At 38.1% G+C, this 15,742-nt stretch overlaps 1 protein-coding gene across 4 annotated transcripts in view; it reads left to right on the top strand.

Annotated features, from left to right (window-relative positions):
- Positions 1 to 15,742, top strand: part of CHCHD3 (coiled-coil-helix-coiled-coil-helix domain containing 3) — a 158,657-nt gene that overhangs the window by 42,889 nt on the left and 100,026 nt on the right. For 2 of the 4 annotated variants that reach the window (XM_084531104.1, XM_084531103.1), the window contains exon 4: positions 4,451 to 4,595. In XM_084531104.1, the coding sequence (XP_084387230.1) occupies positions 4,451 to 4,595 (145 nt within the window). Of the gene's footprint in view, positions 1 to 4,450; positions 4,614 to 15,742 lie in introns of all 4 variants that reach the window. The other 2 variants (XM_084531102.1, XM_084531101.1) reach the window with 1 other exon arrangement.

Raw genomic sequence — 15,742 nt, 5'->3', positions numbered from 1 at the left:
TGATGGGCATATAGGACATTTTCGTGGATAAAAGTTGCCCAAAGTGGAAGAAGTATCGTGGATGCTTCAGGAAGTTAGCTAGTTATATTTTATTCTGTAGGTACAGTGAGATACATCTCTGATCACACGAATGAGGATTTGAGTAGATAGGAAAGACTTAATATTTTTGCTTTAAGGCACTGTTATGTGCAAGTCAGCCTTGGATGTTTCTGGAGAACATAAAATGAGTACCTTTTTGGCCTAAACTCTTTAAAATTTCACCATGAAATAGGTATCTTTCTTTCATAGTGGAATGCCACCCCAAGCAGGAAAAAATGATGGCAAAATATTTGCTGTGCTGCTTTCTTTCTCTGATATAGCTTCAGTGTCTTGATCTAAAAATTTGATAAAACTCCTCCTTAATAGACAGAAGAGGTCATAATGAGAACTGCTAAAAGTCAAGTGGAACTTTCTTTACTCTGGTATGTCTTAAACTAGATTTTTATTTCTTTTTTTTTCCTCCCCATTTGCAAAGAAAGCTTTTTTTTGGGGAGACTAGGAGGTAATCCAGACAGCTCTGGAACTGCTGAAGTAAAATGAGTGGCAAAGATATCACAAAGGTGGAAGAGAAGACCTGTTACTGATTGAGAAAGGAATGGAAAGTGAGACAAAACACATCTTTATTAAAGGGAGAAAGTGACAACATATAATTAGATTTTTTTTTTTTTCCCTGTAACAACATAGCTGCAACATAGCTTTTAAACAATAGGTTTAAAAGTAGGCATAATCTCTTTGATGACTTAAAATAATTGTCAATTTTAGAAAATAAGTGGTTAAACTGGAGGCTTGTGGACAATGACAGATGGAGATTGTTAGGCTAGTAGGTGGTTTGTAATGGGATTTCTCAGCAGTCTTGGAAGTGAAGTTAATATTTTTATTTCTCTGAGATGTTTATGGTACTACATTTAGTGATAATATTATAAAAGAAAGATTAAAGGATCATGTCAGGAAATAAATGACTGACAACTAGTAACTAATAAGTGTTATGAAAGTGTAAGGTAGATCTGCTAACAAACTAACAAAGACATTGGCATTGTAAATCTGCTAACTAGAAACAGCACAGAGTAAAAGCTTGCGAAGTATTAGTTAATCACCACAGTGATTGTACGATTTACAAAGCAAATGATTTGTCTAACACGTTTTTGCTTTCATACAGTAGGAGATGGAGAGAGAAATATCCTTGCCAGTGTAAGAGTTGTGCTGAGGTCTCCTCTGGAAATATAGCATGATGTTCTGGACCAACTGCAGAGAAGAGCCCATGGGCTGATCAAGGAAACGTTTCCTATATAAGGCTAAAATGTGGACTTTATTTTCATGAGACAGCAAGCCAAACTGTTGTCTTAAGATCTTTGGTAAAACCTTGTTGGCCCCAAAATGAATGTGTTTAAATGGGGCAACTGTAAAGTCAGCTGGGAAATTGCAAAAATGTTCCTAGTCTCTGGAATCTGCAACAGTCTTTCAGATCCAGTAAGGGCAGTAATAAGGTTTTTTTTATTATCGTATTTTCTCTTTTGATGAAGTTGATCGGTTTATGCAAAGCATTTCCGTGGCTTAGCTGCAAAACTGGAAACTACCCGGTGACCCAGGGAATACTTAAGAGTTTTCTGCTTGGATATTTACACTGATAGTGTTATATTTTTATACCGTTTTGAGTGCATTTATGAGACATCAAAAAATCGCATTTCTAAGGAAAAAGGGTGGTCTGTGACTAAGAAAACAGCATTTGTGTGAACTGTTACAAACACCACAGATAAGATCTTCACTTTTTGATGTAGATATTTCATATCCTCATTATTGGTATTAATGAGGTAGGCGATGTTTAATGTTCTTTTAATCTTCAGGTACTTGCAAAGAACACATCACTTACTGTTTAGTAGTAATTTCTTCACTTTACATGCCTAGTGGTGGAAAAGGAGGCAAGGGGGATAGTAACTTATTAAAATCCAATAATGCATTACTGCTGGAGATAGGAATTGGAAGTCAGGGTCTCTCCCTGTACTCCCACCACTTACCTTATTGCAGTAGGTTCCATGGCAGGCTGGTCTATTAAGGATGGTGAGACGTGATTACTGACATAGGATGGCACAGAATCCTTTTTCTGAGTTTCTAGTACGTGGTGTGCTTGGAAACCAGCAATTTGCAGGATCAGGTGGGTTGTACAGCTTTGGCAGGCATTTTCTGGGAGCCAGCTTGGGGTGTCCTGTCCCCAACCCTTCCAGCTGTTCGTGGCCAAGACTATTTTCAAAACGAAAATAACTATGATATGGGATGAGATACGTGAGCTGATTTTAAACGGACTAGCTCAGGTCAAGTCTTGCTGTGAGTTCTCTGCTCGCATGAAACCAGCGTTACACATCCATCCCTCCTGTCGCTTGTGTGGACGTACCCACAGCTGTGTCATTGTCTGTTAATTCAGTGGGATGGCCCTTTCTGATGAAAAGCTTCTCTACAGCTCACGGTAAGGTGGGAAATCAGGTGACACACGTACAGAGGTGAGATTCTGGGTCACCATCTTGGAGCAAGTGTGCAGCAAAGGGCGTGCAGAGTTTGGGCAAAAGCAGAAAAGAAGAGCCCGTCCCTCTGTAGTGTACTTAGCAGGGAAGCTGAATGTAGCAGCAGTCGGGTTAAGCCATCAAAGGGTTTATCTTGACATTGGGAACCTGTTAGTTTTGAGTGTTAGGGAAGCTGACTTTCTTCTTTTTGTAAGAGAGGTTGAGAGGAGACCTCGCTGAGGTTGGTAATTCCAGGGGCAAGACTCAATGAGCTCCTGACAAAAACGGGAGTGATTTCTAAGAATTAGATGTAACCATCTAAGTACTTTTTTAATTTTGGAGAGTTTGTAATGTGGAAGCCTCCAGCAGCTTTTTCAGATATTATCTGATTTCATACACTTTAATTACTCTGCTAGGTACAATATACATAAAGAAGAGATGGATTTTTAGGGGGAAAGCGTCAGTGGGAAGTAAAACCCATAAAGGATGAGGAGGGAGCTTACTGCAGTCTCTGGAAACACAGAGTGCTTTCTCTGTTGTCTCTTACAAGAAAAAGCTGCCAAGACTTCTATTTTGACACTTTTTTTCTTTTTAGACAAAACATTATTTCTCCAATGGAAAAGAGAAGCAGAATGTTTTGACTGCAGCATTGATTGTGTGAATGATTTGATACACCAATGCTGCTGGAATAATTTGGGGGACCTTGGGAAATCACTTAATGGAATTTGGTCCATGGCTGCATAATCTGACTTTTTGCTGGAGTAATTGAAGATGCTGCTTAATAAACTTTTTATAAAGACTCCCAGTTGGTTGCTGCATTTCAGAGGGTTGTGTCTGAGCACAGAAGTAATACATCTTGTAATTGTCTTTTTCCTCCCCACCCCACTCAAATATTTTCCCTGGGGAAGAATCTAATGTACTGTAATGCTAGTACCTTTTACAAAGTGACCCTACTCATTATGATTTGTTCTCTGAAGCTCCCTTGACAATGTATAAATGCACCGAGAATCCTTAAGCTTCCTTTCCTCCACTTTTTGAAAGTGTATTTGAAAACCTGTGTGATAGTGCCATTACTATTCCGAGTTCCCTAATACTGGCGCTGTGCTCGGTGTCACAACATGTGCTCAGTAGAAATGTTTTATTAGCTAACCAATTTATATCTATCTATTTTTAATAAAAGTATGATATGGTGTGCTTACAGAGAGCACTCTAGGAAAGATTTACCTGCTCTAGGGAACCTGCTTTGGCAGGGGGGTTGGACCTGATGATCTTCTGAGGTCCCTTCCAACTCCTACAATTCTGTGATTTCTAGTAAATGTATGGTTTTGTGACATTCAAATGGTGAGAGTTTTCTGCTTTAGCTGTGCTAACTCTGTTGCAACAAGTTCAGTAGCTCTTTCCATCTCATCCTCTCCAATTTCTGGGGAAGGTTTATTATGGTTGTTGGGTCTTTTTGCAGCTTGGTAGATACACACAGTATTTGGGTTTGTGGTTTGTCCAGAGGTCAGAAAACGTTATCCCGTAGCAGAAAAGAATGGAAATTTTACCTGGAAGTTAGGTGGGGAGAAAGAGTTTCCTTGAAAAAAGATTACTTAAAACAAACAAGACCAGTACCCTCCTACAAACAGAGCTCTGTGCGTATCCTTGGTACTTAAGAGATACAACTCAGTCAAGACTTAAAGCAAATGTCTTTTATATGATTTAATAAATTGTGTTACTAAGATGCGTTGAATTTGCATATTCTGTTTTTAATACTAATCTGAAATAAACTTCTGGCATTTGTACTGAATTCATATTCAGCTGTCCTAAGACTCCTGTAATAATTTCAGCGACTATTTTTGAAGTAACTGTGCTTATAGCTTTTTAAAATACATCTGTAATATAACCTTTCAATCTAAATTTCCATCCCCTTCCTGTAGGTTGAAGCAAGAACAAGCGTATGTACGTGATGAGTTTGGCAAAATTCTGGACCGAGAAAGGATTTCTTCAAATGAGCACTTGACTCGAGCCATTCTTCGAGAGAGAGCTGCCACAGAAGAGGAGCGGCAGAAGGCACAACGCTTTGTGAGTTCAAAAACTTATGTAGAAGTCTTGGATTTTTAACCAAGCATATCTTTCAAGCTATTAGTAGAAGAAGAAAACGTATCTTGCCTTGTTATTTTTCTTTTCCTTACTACTAAATTCTATAATTTTATTTTACTGTTCGCAAATTTCCCTGTCCTAAGAACAGCTGAATAAAAAGAACCAAACGTTTCTGAAGGTTGCAAGTATAACACATCTCCTTGTTTTAGGGGGGGTAATATTGAAGCCTTTTTCTGTTTTCAGTTGAAGAGTAATATGATTGTTTAGGTCTATTTAAAAATCAGGTTATTGTATGTTAAGAAGATACAGAATATGAGATGCTCTTATAGAAATTAATTGCTTCATATCGGAAGGGAATCCATAATATTCCTGGCTAGAAGCCTGGCTAACAATAGGGATTCAAAAAGTACAACTTTGAAGTCTCTTTTGTTCTAGAAAACAAAAAGAATTGTCTAACTTTTGATTGTCTCAAATCTTGGAACCGGCTTAGTGAAAAATTCTGTATCAAAGACTCCCATTTCATTAGAGCTGACGTATAAAGACTTGGTGACAAGGAAGTTGTAAAATACAGCTGGCTGTTTTGAAAATTGACAATATATATTTCAGCCCATTTCAAATGTCTGGCAGATTTATAGCTTCCTATATAGCAGTTGCTTGCTGTATTGAGTCTTCTTTGTAACAAGAATCATTCTCTGAGGTATGAATATCAGTTCTTAGATTTTTTTTTACATTTTTTTTTGTAGAAATTAGTGGAGTATAAACGGTAAACAAATTGATCTTCCCAAGAAAAGAGTTTCATGTCACTTATGTGAGCATTCCTTTTAAAATAAATGGGGTTATTTATGACAACATCTATATAAGTGTTTGACCCTCAGTATCTGAAATGAAATCAAACTTTTCTAAGACTTACTGGTTGGTAATGCAGCAAACTAGTCACTTCAATAGTTTTATCTGTGCTCTGTAAATACAAATCTATCACCTACATCGTCACAGAATTGCAGAATGGTTGAGGTTGGAAGGGACCCAGAGCACATCACTCAGGACTGTGTCCAGATGCCTTTTGAGCATCTCCAGGGATGGAGACTTGAAAACCTCTCTGGGCAACCTGTTACAGTGCTCAGTAAAATCACTTAGGTATCTTACCTGAGTGTAAGTGTCTTCTGCAGACATTTCTCAACGTTTTTTTAGACCTCTAACGGTGTTGTTGTTGAAGAATAACTGCATGGCAGACAAACAGTTACTGTTTTCTCATCTTTAAATATAGGAACAAAGGAAAATGGAGAGTAATTATGACCAAGATACAGTCTTAGTCTTATGCCTTAAACCCTTGGTTTGTTAATGTCATGCAGTATGGATGAGGATTTTGTGCCTCAGCCTAATGAAGTACTGAAGATTTATACTAGAGAATATTATTTGCATGAGTTACCAGGGGTTTTCCATCTTTGTGCTTTTGAGAATCGTGTTATGCCTTTCTCATCAGCCAAATGCTCGATTTCATATTGATATCGATATCATATTCATATCAATATCCATAGATTTCATATTATGACTATGAAACTGGTATACTCAGCCTTTAAATCAAATTTATTGATAATTTTCACTTATTCCAGAATATTTAAGCTAGAACCACCTAAATGAAGCAATCAGGAATTGCTATTAACTAATTTGGGGCATTATCAGCTTGAGGAGCATTGTTTCAAGGTGTGTGCTGTTAATGCATATGGAGGTGGGCTTGGAGAAAGAATGTACAGATGGTGCTAATGAAACAAAGCAAATGCCTTAAAATGTTACAGGATGTCCTCTTGCATGGAATTGTAGAGTGACTGGCTGCCTTTCAAGGGAAAAACACCACAGCCTGGCATTTTAGGGAGCTGTCTACCAAAACTGTGCCTTTTCAATCTATGAAATTGCCTTGAGATTCTTTTGTGAAGATCCCTATATTCTTCTACTGCGTTTTTTTTTGTTTGTTTGTTTGTTTCTACCATAATTTACAAACAGCAGAATATATTTTTTCAATATATCAGACTTGAATTTATAGAATTTGTAACATGGGGATGTATCTATGTGTATCATTTGTCAGGTAGGGTGAATAATCCCGTGTGCTGGTTACCTGCTGGAGTAGGTTGATATTTTATGTAGCCTGGATTTGATTGCATCTGTCAGAGAAAAAAGTATTGGAGGAAAAAGTAGTGTTTTGGAAATGTCAATAGCATTATCTACAGAGTTAATTCCTTTGCCACTAAATTGTTTAAACAGCGCACAGGAAAAGATATTATGGCTATAAAGGAAGAATATTTTTTATAAAGGCTGCTAATTCAGTTTTAATAATCAGACATGACATTGTTAGATTGAAGGAATATTTCCCATTCTTAAACCATTTTAATACCAGCTGCTGCTTATAGGTTTGGACAGAGGAAACTTTTAAGTGTCAGCACACCAAAAGTTAATACTAACTTTTCATACAAATGAAGGAAATTGATACAAATGAAGCTAAAATGGACAGCTAAGACAGTAAAAGCTTTGCAGGTGACAAGACGTAGAGAGAAATGTCATTTGTCTCTTTAAGCAAAAGTATTCCACTTGTCAAGAAAAAGAAATCTAAAGGAAGTCAGCAGAGCCTGAACAGCAAGGTAAGGCAAGGGAGTGCACCCTTAAAGCAATCTGAAACAATTTTTCAGCAAGCAGAATGAGGAAGATCATGACACTTGCTAGGCTAAGTGTTAAAAAACAACCCCCCAAAACCCAGGTATGACAGGTAAGATTTTAAAGAACGTTTAAGAAAAGGTATAAAAATTAACATGGATATGTGTGTGCAATCCCACAGCCTCTGTGGAACAGAAATCCTACCAAAGGCTGTAGGGCCAAGAGATGACTGTGGAATACCTGTAGTGTTGGGAAGAGATGAAACCACAGCAGCGAAATACCCTGAATTAATTCTTCCACGTGTCTCTTGAAAGTGGAGGAGCATCGGAAAGTTCCCATGCTGGAACTTTTCTTTGCAGAGTTCTCCTCGGATGAGGTCTCAGATCTGAAGATTCAGTAGAAAATTTTAATGGAAGTTGACAGTTTCACCAATAACAGCTCTTCAGGCCTGGGTGATAGTCGTAAAGGCTCTGAAAGAAACTCGGTGATGATAGATGAGCTAATGATAGCTGAACTGCTTATGTGCTGTGTAAGCTCTTGCAGAGAGCTCCCTCGGTGCAAGTGGACTGGAAAGTGGCTGATGGGATGTCAGCTTCTTTAAAAATGGTTCTGGGGGAGATCCAGAGATATACAAACCAGTAGTTCTGATGATTATACCAACCAAGGTAGAAATTCAAATTTAGAGGAGAATTTGCAGACCCTCCAGTGCACCGTGTGCTTGAGAAGTGTGTGCAGCAGTGCAGCACATCAAAAAATACTTCTTTCTTCCATACCCTTAGCATGTGTACTTACAATGTGGTATTTTTTTGCCTATCCTTCTTAACGGAGGACTTTATGATGACTTGAGGCTTTTATTTCAGTCTGAGCATAAAGAATTTTGGTACAGGCGTGATCCTCTCTGGCAAGGACTGATGCAGTCGAGGGTCCCAGTCTTCTGAGTGCTCCAAGAGTACTGGTATTAGGTTTTACTCGCCCAGGCAGCAGACCCATCCTCCTTGACACTACTTACGATTGAGGTTTTTGCTGCACATCTGAAAGTTGTGGGTAGTTGAGCCAGGCAGAGTCTTGCTGAGTGGCTTTAAATGTGGGAGCTTTGCCATAAATAGCTTATTGATGTTCCATCACTTGAGTCATTACGAGAGTTGGGGTGAGACACAGAGAACATGGAGTGAAAAATCAATAGTTATCCAAAGTGCAGAGGACCTGTTGTATTTCCATCTCCTTATAATGACCTGGAGTTTACTGTTAACATGTTTACTTCACTGTCTGAACTGAAACGAGCTGTCATTAAGACCCTATATGTTAGAAAATGGTTTTATTGAGCTGCCAATGACATTAAAGTCTCATTTCCCTTTGAAAAGGCACAGAAATATTGTTCTGTTCATTTGCTGTAACCATAACATTAAAATTTGATTATTGCTATCATTAGAAATCTGTATCCATACTAATATAATTACATACATTTCCCCGTGTATTTTTCCAGGCTTTCATTGAAGTACCTGTTAGAGAATGAAGTCTGTTGTGGCAGAGGTTTTTTTTTTTTGTTGTTGTTTTGTTTTGTAAATCATTTTCCGTACAAGAAAGTCTATTAATAAATTCTGTGATCAAAAAATCAATGTAGTAGAAGTATCCTTATATTAAAAAGCAGTTTTTGCACCTTAGGTGAATGTGGTAATCAGATTATTGGAAATTTGAGGTGTATAATTCTTCTTTTACTTTTCTGAGCACTGAAATCAATAGACAAAATGCATTCCTTGATATATTAGAGCTGAAACATGTTGAGTTATGTTAGGAGTGAATTTGACCTATTGTCATAATTGAATACATATTGTTAAAATAGAGTGTTTCACTCTTCTGTGTCTCAACTGTTTAGATGTTTTCCCTATCATCCTTGGGTGGTTGGTCCAAATCACTAGGTCCATGTGCTATGCACTGACCTTTCCTTTAGTGTTGCATTTATTTTTCCCCGTCCTCAATTCATTAGCTTTGTCAAGAGGAGGTCCTCTATTTTCCATAAGCAGATTATATGCTGACCCTTCCTGCTCTTTCCAAACAGTCCTGTGCTAACCATATTTTAAGGATGACTTCACTAGAAAATACTGGGGGGAAAAATTACTAAACGAGTTAAGGCATTAGTTCTCAAGAGAAAAGAAGTCTGTTTACAAACCTGCAGTATTTATTACATACCTCATTTAGCTCATTCATCATTTTAATAGAAAAATGAATCTTTTTAGATGATTCTGAAATAATTTGAGGTAAACTACATAGCCTGAGGCAAAACATGATTACTTACTGTAGAGAGGACCAAGCTGTTTCTGAAAAATACAGTGTGATTGGTGACTGTAACTTACAATTTATCATTGTGAAAATATTAAAGGCTCGCATTTGAAAATCAGACTTAAGGTTTGGAAACAACATGGTACAAAATTAAATCTAGCGATAGTTCTTTTGTCTCTTGTTCTGCAGTTTTTATAATGTAGAAGTATCTGTCCCCCTGGAAAGCAGGTATCTTTGCAGATTTACTCATAAGGTTTCTTTCGGGTTTATGTATGTGGTTCTTTGTTGCCAAGTGCTGTTCTCCTTGCCATTTAGAAATCGCTGTTTTATTGCAGCAAACGGTCTTTTTGCATTAGTAGTCTGGTGACATGGACAAAAGTCATCTGTTTGGCTTTGTTCTTTCCTGCTGTAGAGGACAGGGCAAAATTAAAACGAGGAGGAAGAAGTTACTTCTGAACGTTAAGGATGAGGTCTCCAGGGTTTTGTTTGGCTTTGTTTTGGGGGAGAGGGGCTTGGTGGCTTTATTGCAGAAGGAAGTGGGATATGTTGAAAAAGTCATTTGCATTTTAAAAATATTAAACTTCGTTGCACTCTATGTGCTTACCTTCATTTGAATAAACATAATGTTGTGAATATGGCTTACATCTCTCTTGGCACACATTTATTCTCCCTCTCTTTCTGGCATTTCTGCTGCAGCAGGAAGGTGTTTGGGATAGGAATCTGGCATTCTGACTGTTTGGGGATGAAAACAGGTGATGTGAAACTGCTGTACGAACAAGAAGGTGTTGCTGTGCAAATAGAGATCAATAATGTTTGTTTCCAGCAATGCAGGAAACGAGACTTCCTGCCAAATATTTGCAAACCATGAGTGATTTTTCTTAGCTGGACAGATGTATGTGCCTTGAGGAAATGGTAAAGGCTCATTTGCATGTCTAAAATTATTTTATTAATGAGAGAACAATCTTTTCCTCCTTGATGTAGTTAAACAATAAAAAATAATTTAAAATAGCCTGTGGGTGATAGTACTGTTCTTGCTCTAGGTTGTAATCCCAGTACGACCTCTGTCATGTCAACAGTTAAGCAATGTTTTATTTCATCTCTGAAACTGCCATTAAGTGCCTGCAAACTAGAATAAGAAATTGCTTACCTGTATCTCTCTTCTGTTCCTTTATAACATCCATTCTGACATTTAAAATAGTTGTTTTAATGGAACAATACAAATAATTTTCTTCTTCTTCCACTTTCTGACTTGACATGTCGTAGACCTGTAATTTTTTATTTTTATAGCTAATGATCAATTGTTTTTTCTCAAAGTGAGGCATATAAAACGAAAAATGCAGTAAAAATAGAAAATGTAAGGTACATAAAGTGAATATTTATTCTCTTTAAAAGTTTCTTTTTGAATGGTTAGAGGAATGTGTTTTGTTAGTCAAGCAGCATTTAAACGCATGCTGGTTTTTTAATTCCTATATAGCAAAACCCAAGATATTTGACAGAAGCAAAATTAATCACTGTGTTATCTCAGCATCCAGATGAAGATCTAGTGCTTTACAAAGCCTGCTGCTCCATCAATTTGTTCTTTTGGTTGAATTCAAATTGAGTTCATTTTTATAGATTCACTGCATAATACTCTCCTCTCTCCTCCCTCATTCATTAACCAATTTGTTCTTGCTACTCCCTTTTTATTGAATGGCTAACAAAATTGCCATGCTATCTTTTCAAATGACTATCATCATTCCTTGTCATGCATGGGCAAAAAGTAAGCATATTCATTCTTTTTACATATACGTTTGCTTCTTCCAGAGAGAAGACCCATTTCTGCCCTCAAGATATCGTGAAAAGGATGCTTTAAATAACCTTCTCTTGAAGCTTTTGGCACAATGCTTGTGTATAAGTATTCCCATCCAGACTCCATTTGATTTCTTCTGGGCCTTTAGAGCTTGTACACCCTGCTGGTTGTATGGCACAACAAAAGCCAAATCAAAGAGTTGTCAAGACTTGTCCTTGTCCATGATGTGGTACAAACGCATGCAGTGGATTAAAATGTGCTTCTTTGACAGAAGTCTTTATTGTAGCACAGTCTCTCCATTTCTTCAAAACAATTTGTCAGGACTTAAGACTCTCATTCTGACTTTTATTTAACATTTATTTACTCTCAGGTTAGGTTAATTTTGACTGGGCAGATAGTCCTCACGTCTCTCCTTTCTAATGCTTAGGTTGCCTAACCCCATTTGGTTGAATTAGAAGACTTAAGAGAAGAAAGGTTGTTCAGGAGGTGGGGGGAATTAAGAGTAATTTGTTTTACTAACACCCACTACCTTTAAGTCATCCTGGGACTCTTCACTGCATAACGAGGATATTTTGTTGGGGGAAAACCTGCTGAGAGAAAGAAGGGGACCGAACTATTGGAAGAGTATAGTTGGAAGGTATCCAGCCACCTATCTGAAAGACGTTCACGAGATTGATCAGTGGTCTTCGTGTTGCTGTTCTGTGGTGTTCAGTCTGTGTGCTGGGGTGGTGGTTGCTGTAATCAGGACTCTGCATATCCTGTGGAAAGCAGGCTCTGAGACAAGAGCCATTCCTCTTAAAGAACAAAGCTACAAAAAGCCAGGGGGTTGTTGTGAATGGTAGTAAAATCGGAAACTGCTGCATATAATGTTCTTTATGGCGTAATTGGGTAGTTTTATTTAATGTAGCTCCCATCAATTTTGTATCCATCCCCTTTTATTGAGAACAGTTGAAAATCTGGATGCTGAGTTTTGTGGTAGAGCTTGGTTAGAAGTATGTGGGATGTGTGCTTCTTACAAAATCTTGGATTTTGTGATATTTAAGGAGATTAAGAGACTGTGTCTTACTAATACTTATATTCACAACTATTCCTGAGATTGCGTTTCAAACTTGAGAGGAAATAAGGGTGAGAGACAGGTAGGTAAATAGTGAACCGCATTTATGTCCTCCTATTTCGGAGGAGCTGGCTTTCTTGGGGAACTTCAGTGCTGGATGTTCACTTTCATTTGTCGTCTATTACTTGAAGCTCTTTTTGTATCCAGGAGGCAGGTTATTGCTTTATTTTACATCTATTTCCCATTTAGAAAATTACTTTATTTACTATAAGGAGAAAAGGGTTTTCTTTTTCCTTTTTTTTTTTTTTTTTTTTTTTTTTTTCCTTCTCCCCACTGAATGCTCATTCTGCAGTACCGTTAATTAGGCAACGGACCCAGCTGCAGTTTCCTCTGCCTCGAGTGCTGTAAGGCATGGAGGTGGCCTTCCAGCCCTAGTACCAAAAAGACAGTATTATCAAAGTATCCTTCCTCAGGCATTTCTGAATGTTTAAGTCTGGTGCTGTATGAGGGAGAGAGAGAAAATATATTTTAGGAAAGCTCTGTTAAATATCTTCAAACAAACAAACAAGCTTGGATGTTTGGAAAGGCCAAAGCAAGCTGGAGAACTGTCTACATATCAGCATTTTCAACAGAGATGTCATATTCTGCTTGAACCAAAATGCAAACAGAAGTGATGCCTGGGATGTTTTTATTGGTTTTGCTCTTTAATATTTTCTCCGCTCTTTGTGCACTTTGACATATTCTTTATTTATTAGTACAAAATTGGATGACTTCTATTTCTGCTGTGAGTTATTGAAGTAGTGAAACTTCAGTGTCTCCAGAGCAGAACTAAATGACGTCTGTGAAATGCTGTTGAATGCCATACTTATTTTATTTTTTGGAGTCCAAATGCAGTTTTTAAGATTGAAAAGTTCTGTTGCCTTGTCCATTGGTTTATGGTCTGTCCATTGGTTTATGGTCTGGGTTCCCACGTTTGGTTAGAAAGAAGGCTGCAATAGATGATGACTGGCCTTCTTCAGGAATAAAAGACCTCACCTCATCAAAATAACACTTGTGAATTTATCAAAAGTTAGAATAAATCACAGAATCAATAAAACATGATCAAGAAGTGCCATCTAATACAATTGTTATTGGCATGATCATAATCATTGCCACAGACTTCTTTACACAGTACCCCAAAATATGATGGGTGGTTTAAGGCAATTAATGGGAGCTAGGACTCACCTGGTAGAGTTGATGATAACATGTATTCTAGAAAACACATGGTGATAGGGAATGGTATTTGGGGGAAAAGGGAGAGAATTGACAAATTACAAATATTCTCACTTTTTGTGATGTAATTTTAAGTTTCCAAGTCTTTTCCTATCAGAGTCCCACTGGATATCTAAAAATATTGGGATATTTAGGTGTTGAAGCAATAGGTGCAAATGTATCTGAAGTAAGTGTATGCAAATCCAATTTAAAAGGATCTATCAGAGTGGGTGAGGAAAGAAAATGACAGGTCACAGTTAAATTTGATTGTTTTTATAAAAAATATTAAAATAATTTTTGTCATATCCAGGTATTGTATGAGATATTCTGCAGTAGGTGTGCTAGCACGTGCATGGAGGGAAATATCCTGCCTCCTTTTTTTTTTTTTTTATAGGAGGGAAGAGTTTGAAGTTCACAGGTTGATGAATTGGGAATGTTAATGCACCATTTTATTACAGTAATAAAAATTATTCTCTTGATAGTAGTGTCCTCTGAAGACTGGGGCCTGTTTAATTTCACTGCTCCCAGTAGCACAGTGTGTCGTTTCTGTCCGGCAAATTGCAGTGGGGTTTGTAGCTGGGAATCCAGCCTCCTTCCAAGAAACGTACGGATGGTGGTCTTTGTATGGGTGTGTTTCAGCCTCTTTTGCTCAAAAGCTGCGTATTTGGAGAATGTGACATACGGGTGGCTGTGCTGCTCCTGACTAAAATCAAACTTTGCTTTATGCCAGTGATGTAGAGACTTGACGCCAAGCCATCCTCTGTTCAGGAAGCCCCTGCTATACGAGTTTGGAAAGCAAAAACTATTTTTAGTCATGAAGTCTGCTGTTTAAGCAATTTCTGAAGAACGATATAGCAAAAGTGTGTCAACGCTCGTTTTTGGGAAGCCGTGGCAAGAGGTGATACTACGTGCTTGTCACACTACTTTTTGATTCATATGGCTGATGCTTCTAACCTAGTCGTGAGCTTGGAAGATCCACCCACCTGTCTGCTCGCGTCGTAAGATGCTGCATTGTCTTTTTCTTACATGCTTGAATTCCAATCACGTCGGTAAATAAATAAATAACAAAATTTCATTACTTCTCATTTTCCTAATTATCATGCAGATAAACAGTGGGGATCGTGACATTAGGATAAGTAAGTGGCTTATGATTTTGCCGCGGAGAAAGAAGCTCGTGCTGTTCCCCCTTTTTCCCCCCTTGGGCTATGCAAGAGTAATAAACGAGCAAGTCCAGAGTACTTCATGATAGATAGTTAATGGTGCTGCGCCGGAGCCAACAGGCTTGTTTCCGCAGCAGCTGTCACAATTTATAGTCATTAGCATACCTTTAATGGTTGCATTTCAAAATAATTTCTACTAGGGCATTCAGCATACATAAAGGAAAAAAGCCATGACATTGAAAAAGGAGTTGGAGGTGTAGGTGGATGGTTTTGGCTGAGCGTGCTGCTGGAGCGCATACGTGCAGAGGGTGTGAGAGTGAACTGAAAATTGTTAAAGTGGTTTTGAAGGTGAATACAGGTTGACTGTATTCGGATAGTTGGACTGGATGATCTTGTAGGTCCTTTCCAACCTTGTGTTTCTGTGATTCGATGACTCTCAGTACCCGCTTCTGATCAGGTCCCTCTGCCAGTAAGCCTGTTAATAGCCCAACCAGGAGCCTTCTGCAGTGTGTTGTGGGGTGGTTCTTGCATTTACATCTGCAGAAGGATTGTTCTGCAATCTTTTCAGAGGGAAGGGGTAGTTCTGCAGTGACACCAAGTCATTTCTAGCGTGTAAGGCAAAACCGAAGGGCTACCAAATCTTCAAAATGAAGTTGTGATGGCAGATGTCACTCTGAAGGCTTGGTATATGTGCTATTTTGGTCCAAAAGACAAAATACTTGTGCACAGTACCTATCAGATTTTCTTTTAATGCTTTTGAATGCAGGCAGGAGGGATGCTGGGAGGAAGGATGAGTGGGTGCTGTGCCTGCCATAGTAATGGGGGACCTCAAAATGCCATCGGATAAGTAGGTCAGCTGGATCTCTGTTTTACATTGTAGTAACTTGCAATATTTTAATTTGCCTTTGCAATTTATCTCCCTGATTGAAGCATGGGGAAGAAAATAACCCAAAAT

This window comes from Aythya ferina, assembly GCF_964211825.1.
Source record: "Aythya ferina genome assembly, chromosome: 1".
NCBI lineage: Eukaryota > Metazoa > Chordata > Aves > Anseriformes > Anatidae > Aythya > Aythya ferina.
The sequence above is the reverse complement of the archived record's forward strand: the minus strand, read 5'-3'. Positions and strand labels throughout refer to the sequence as shown.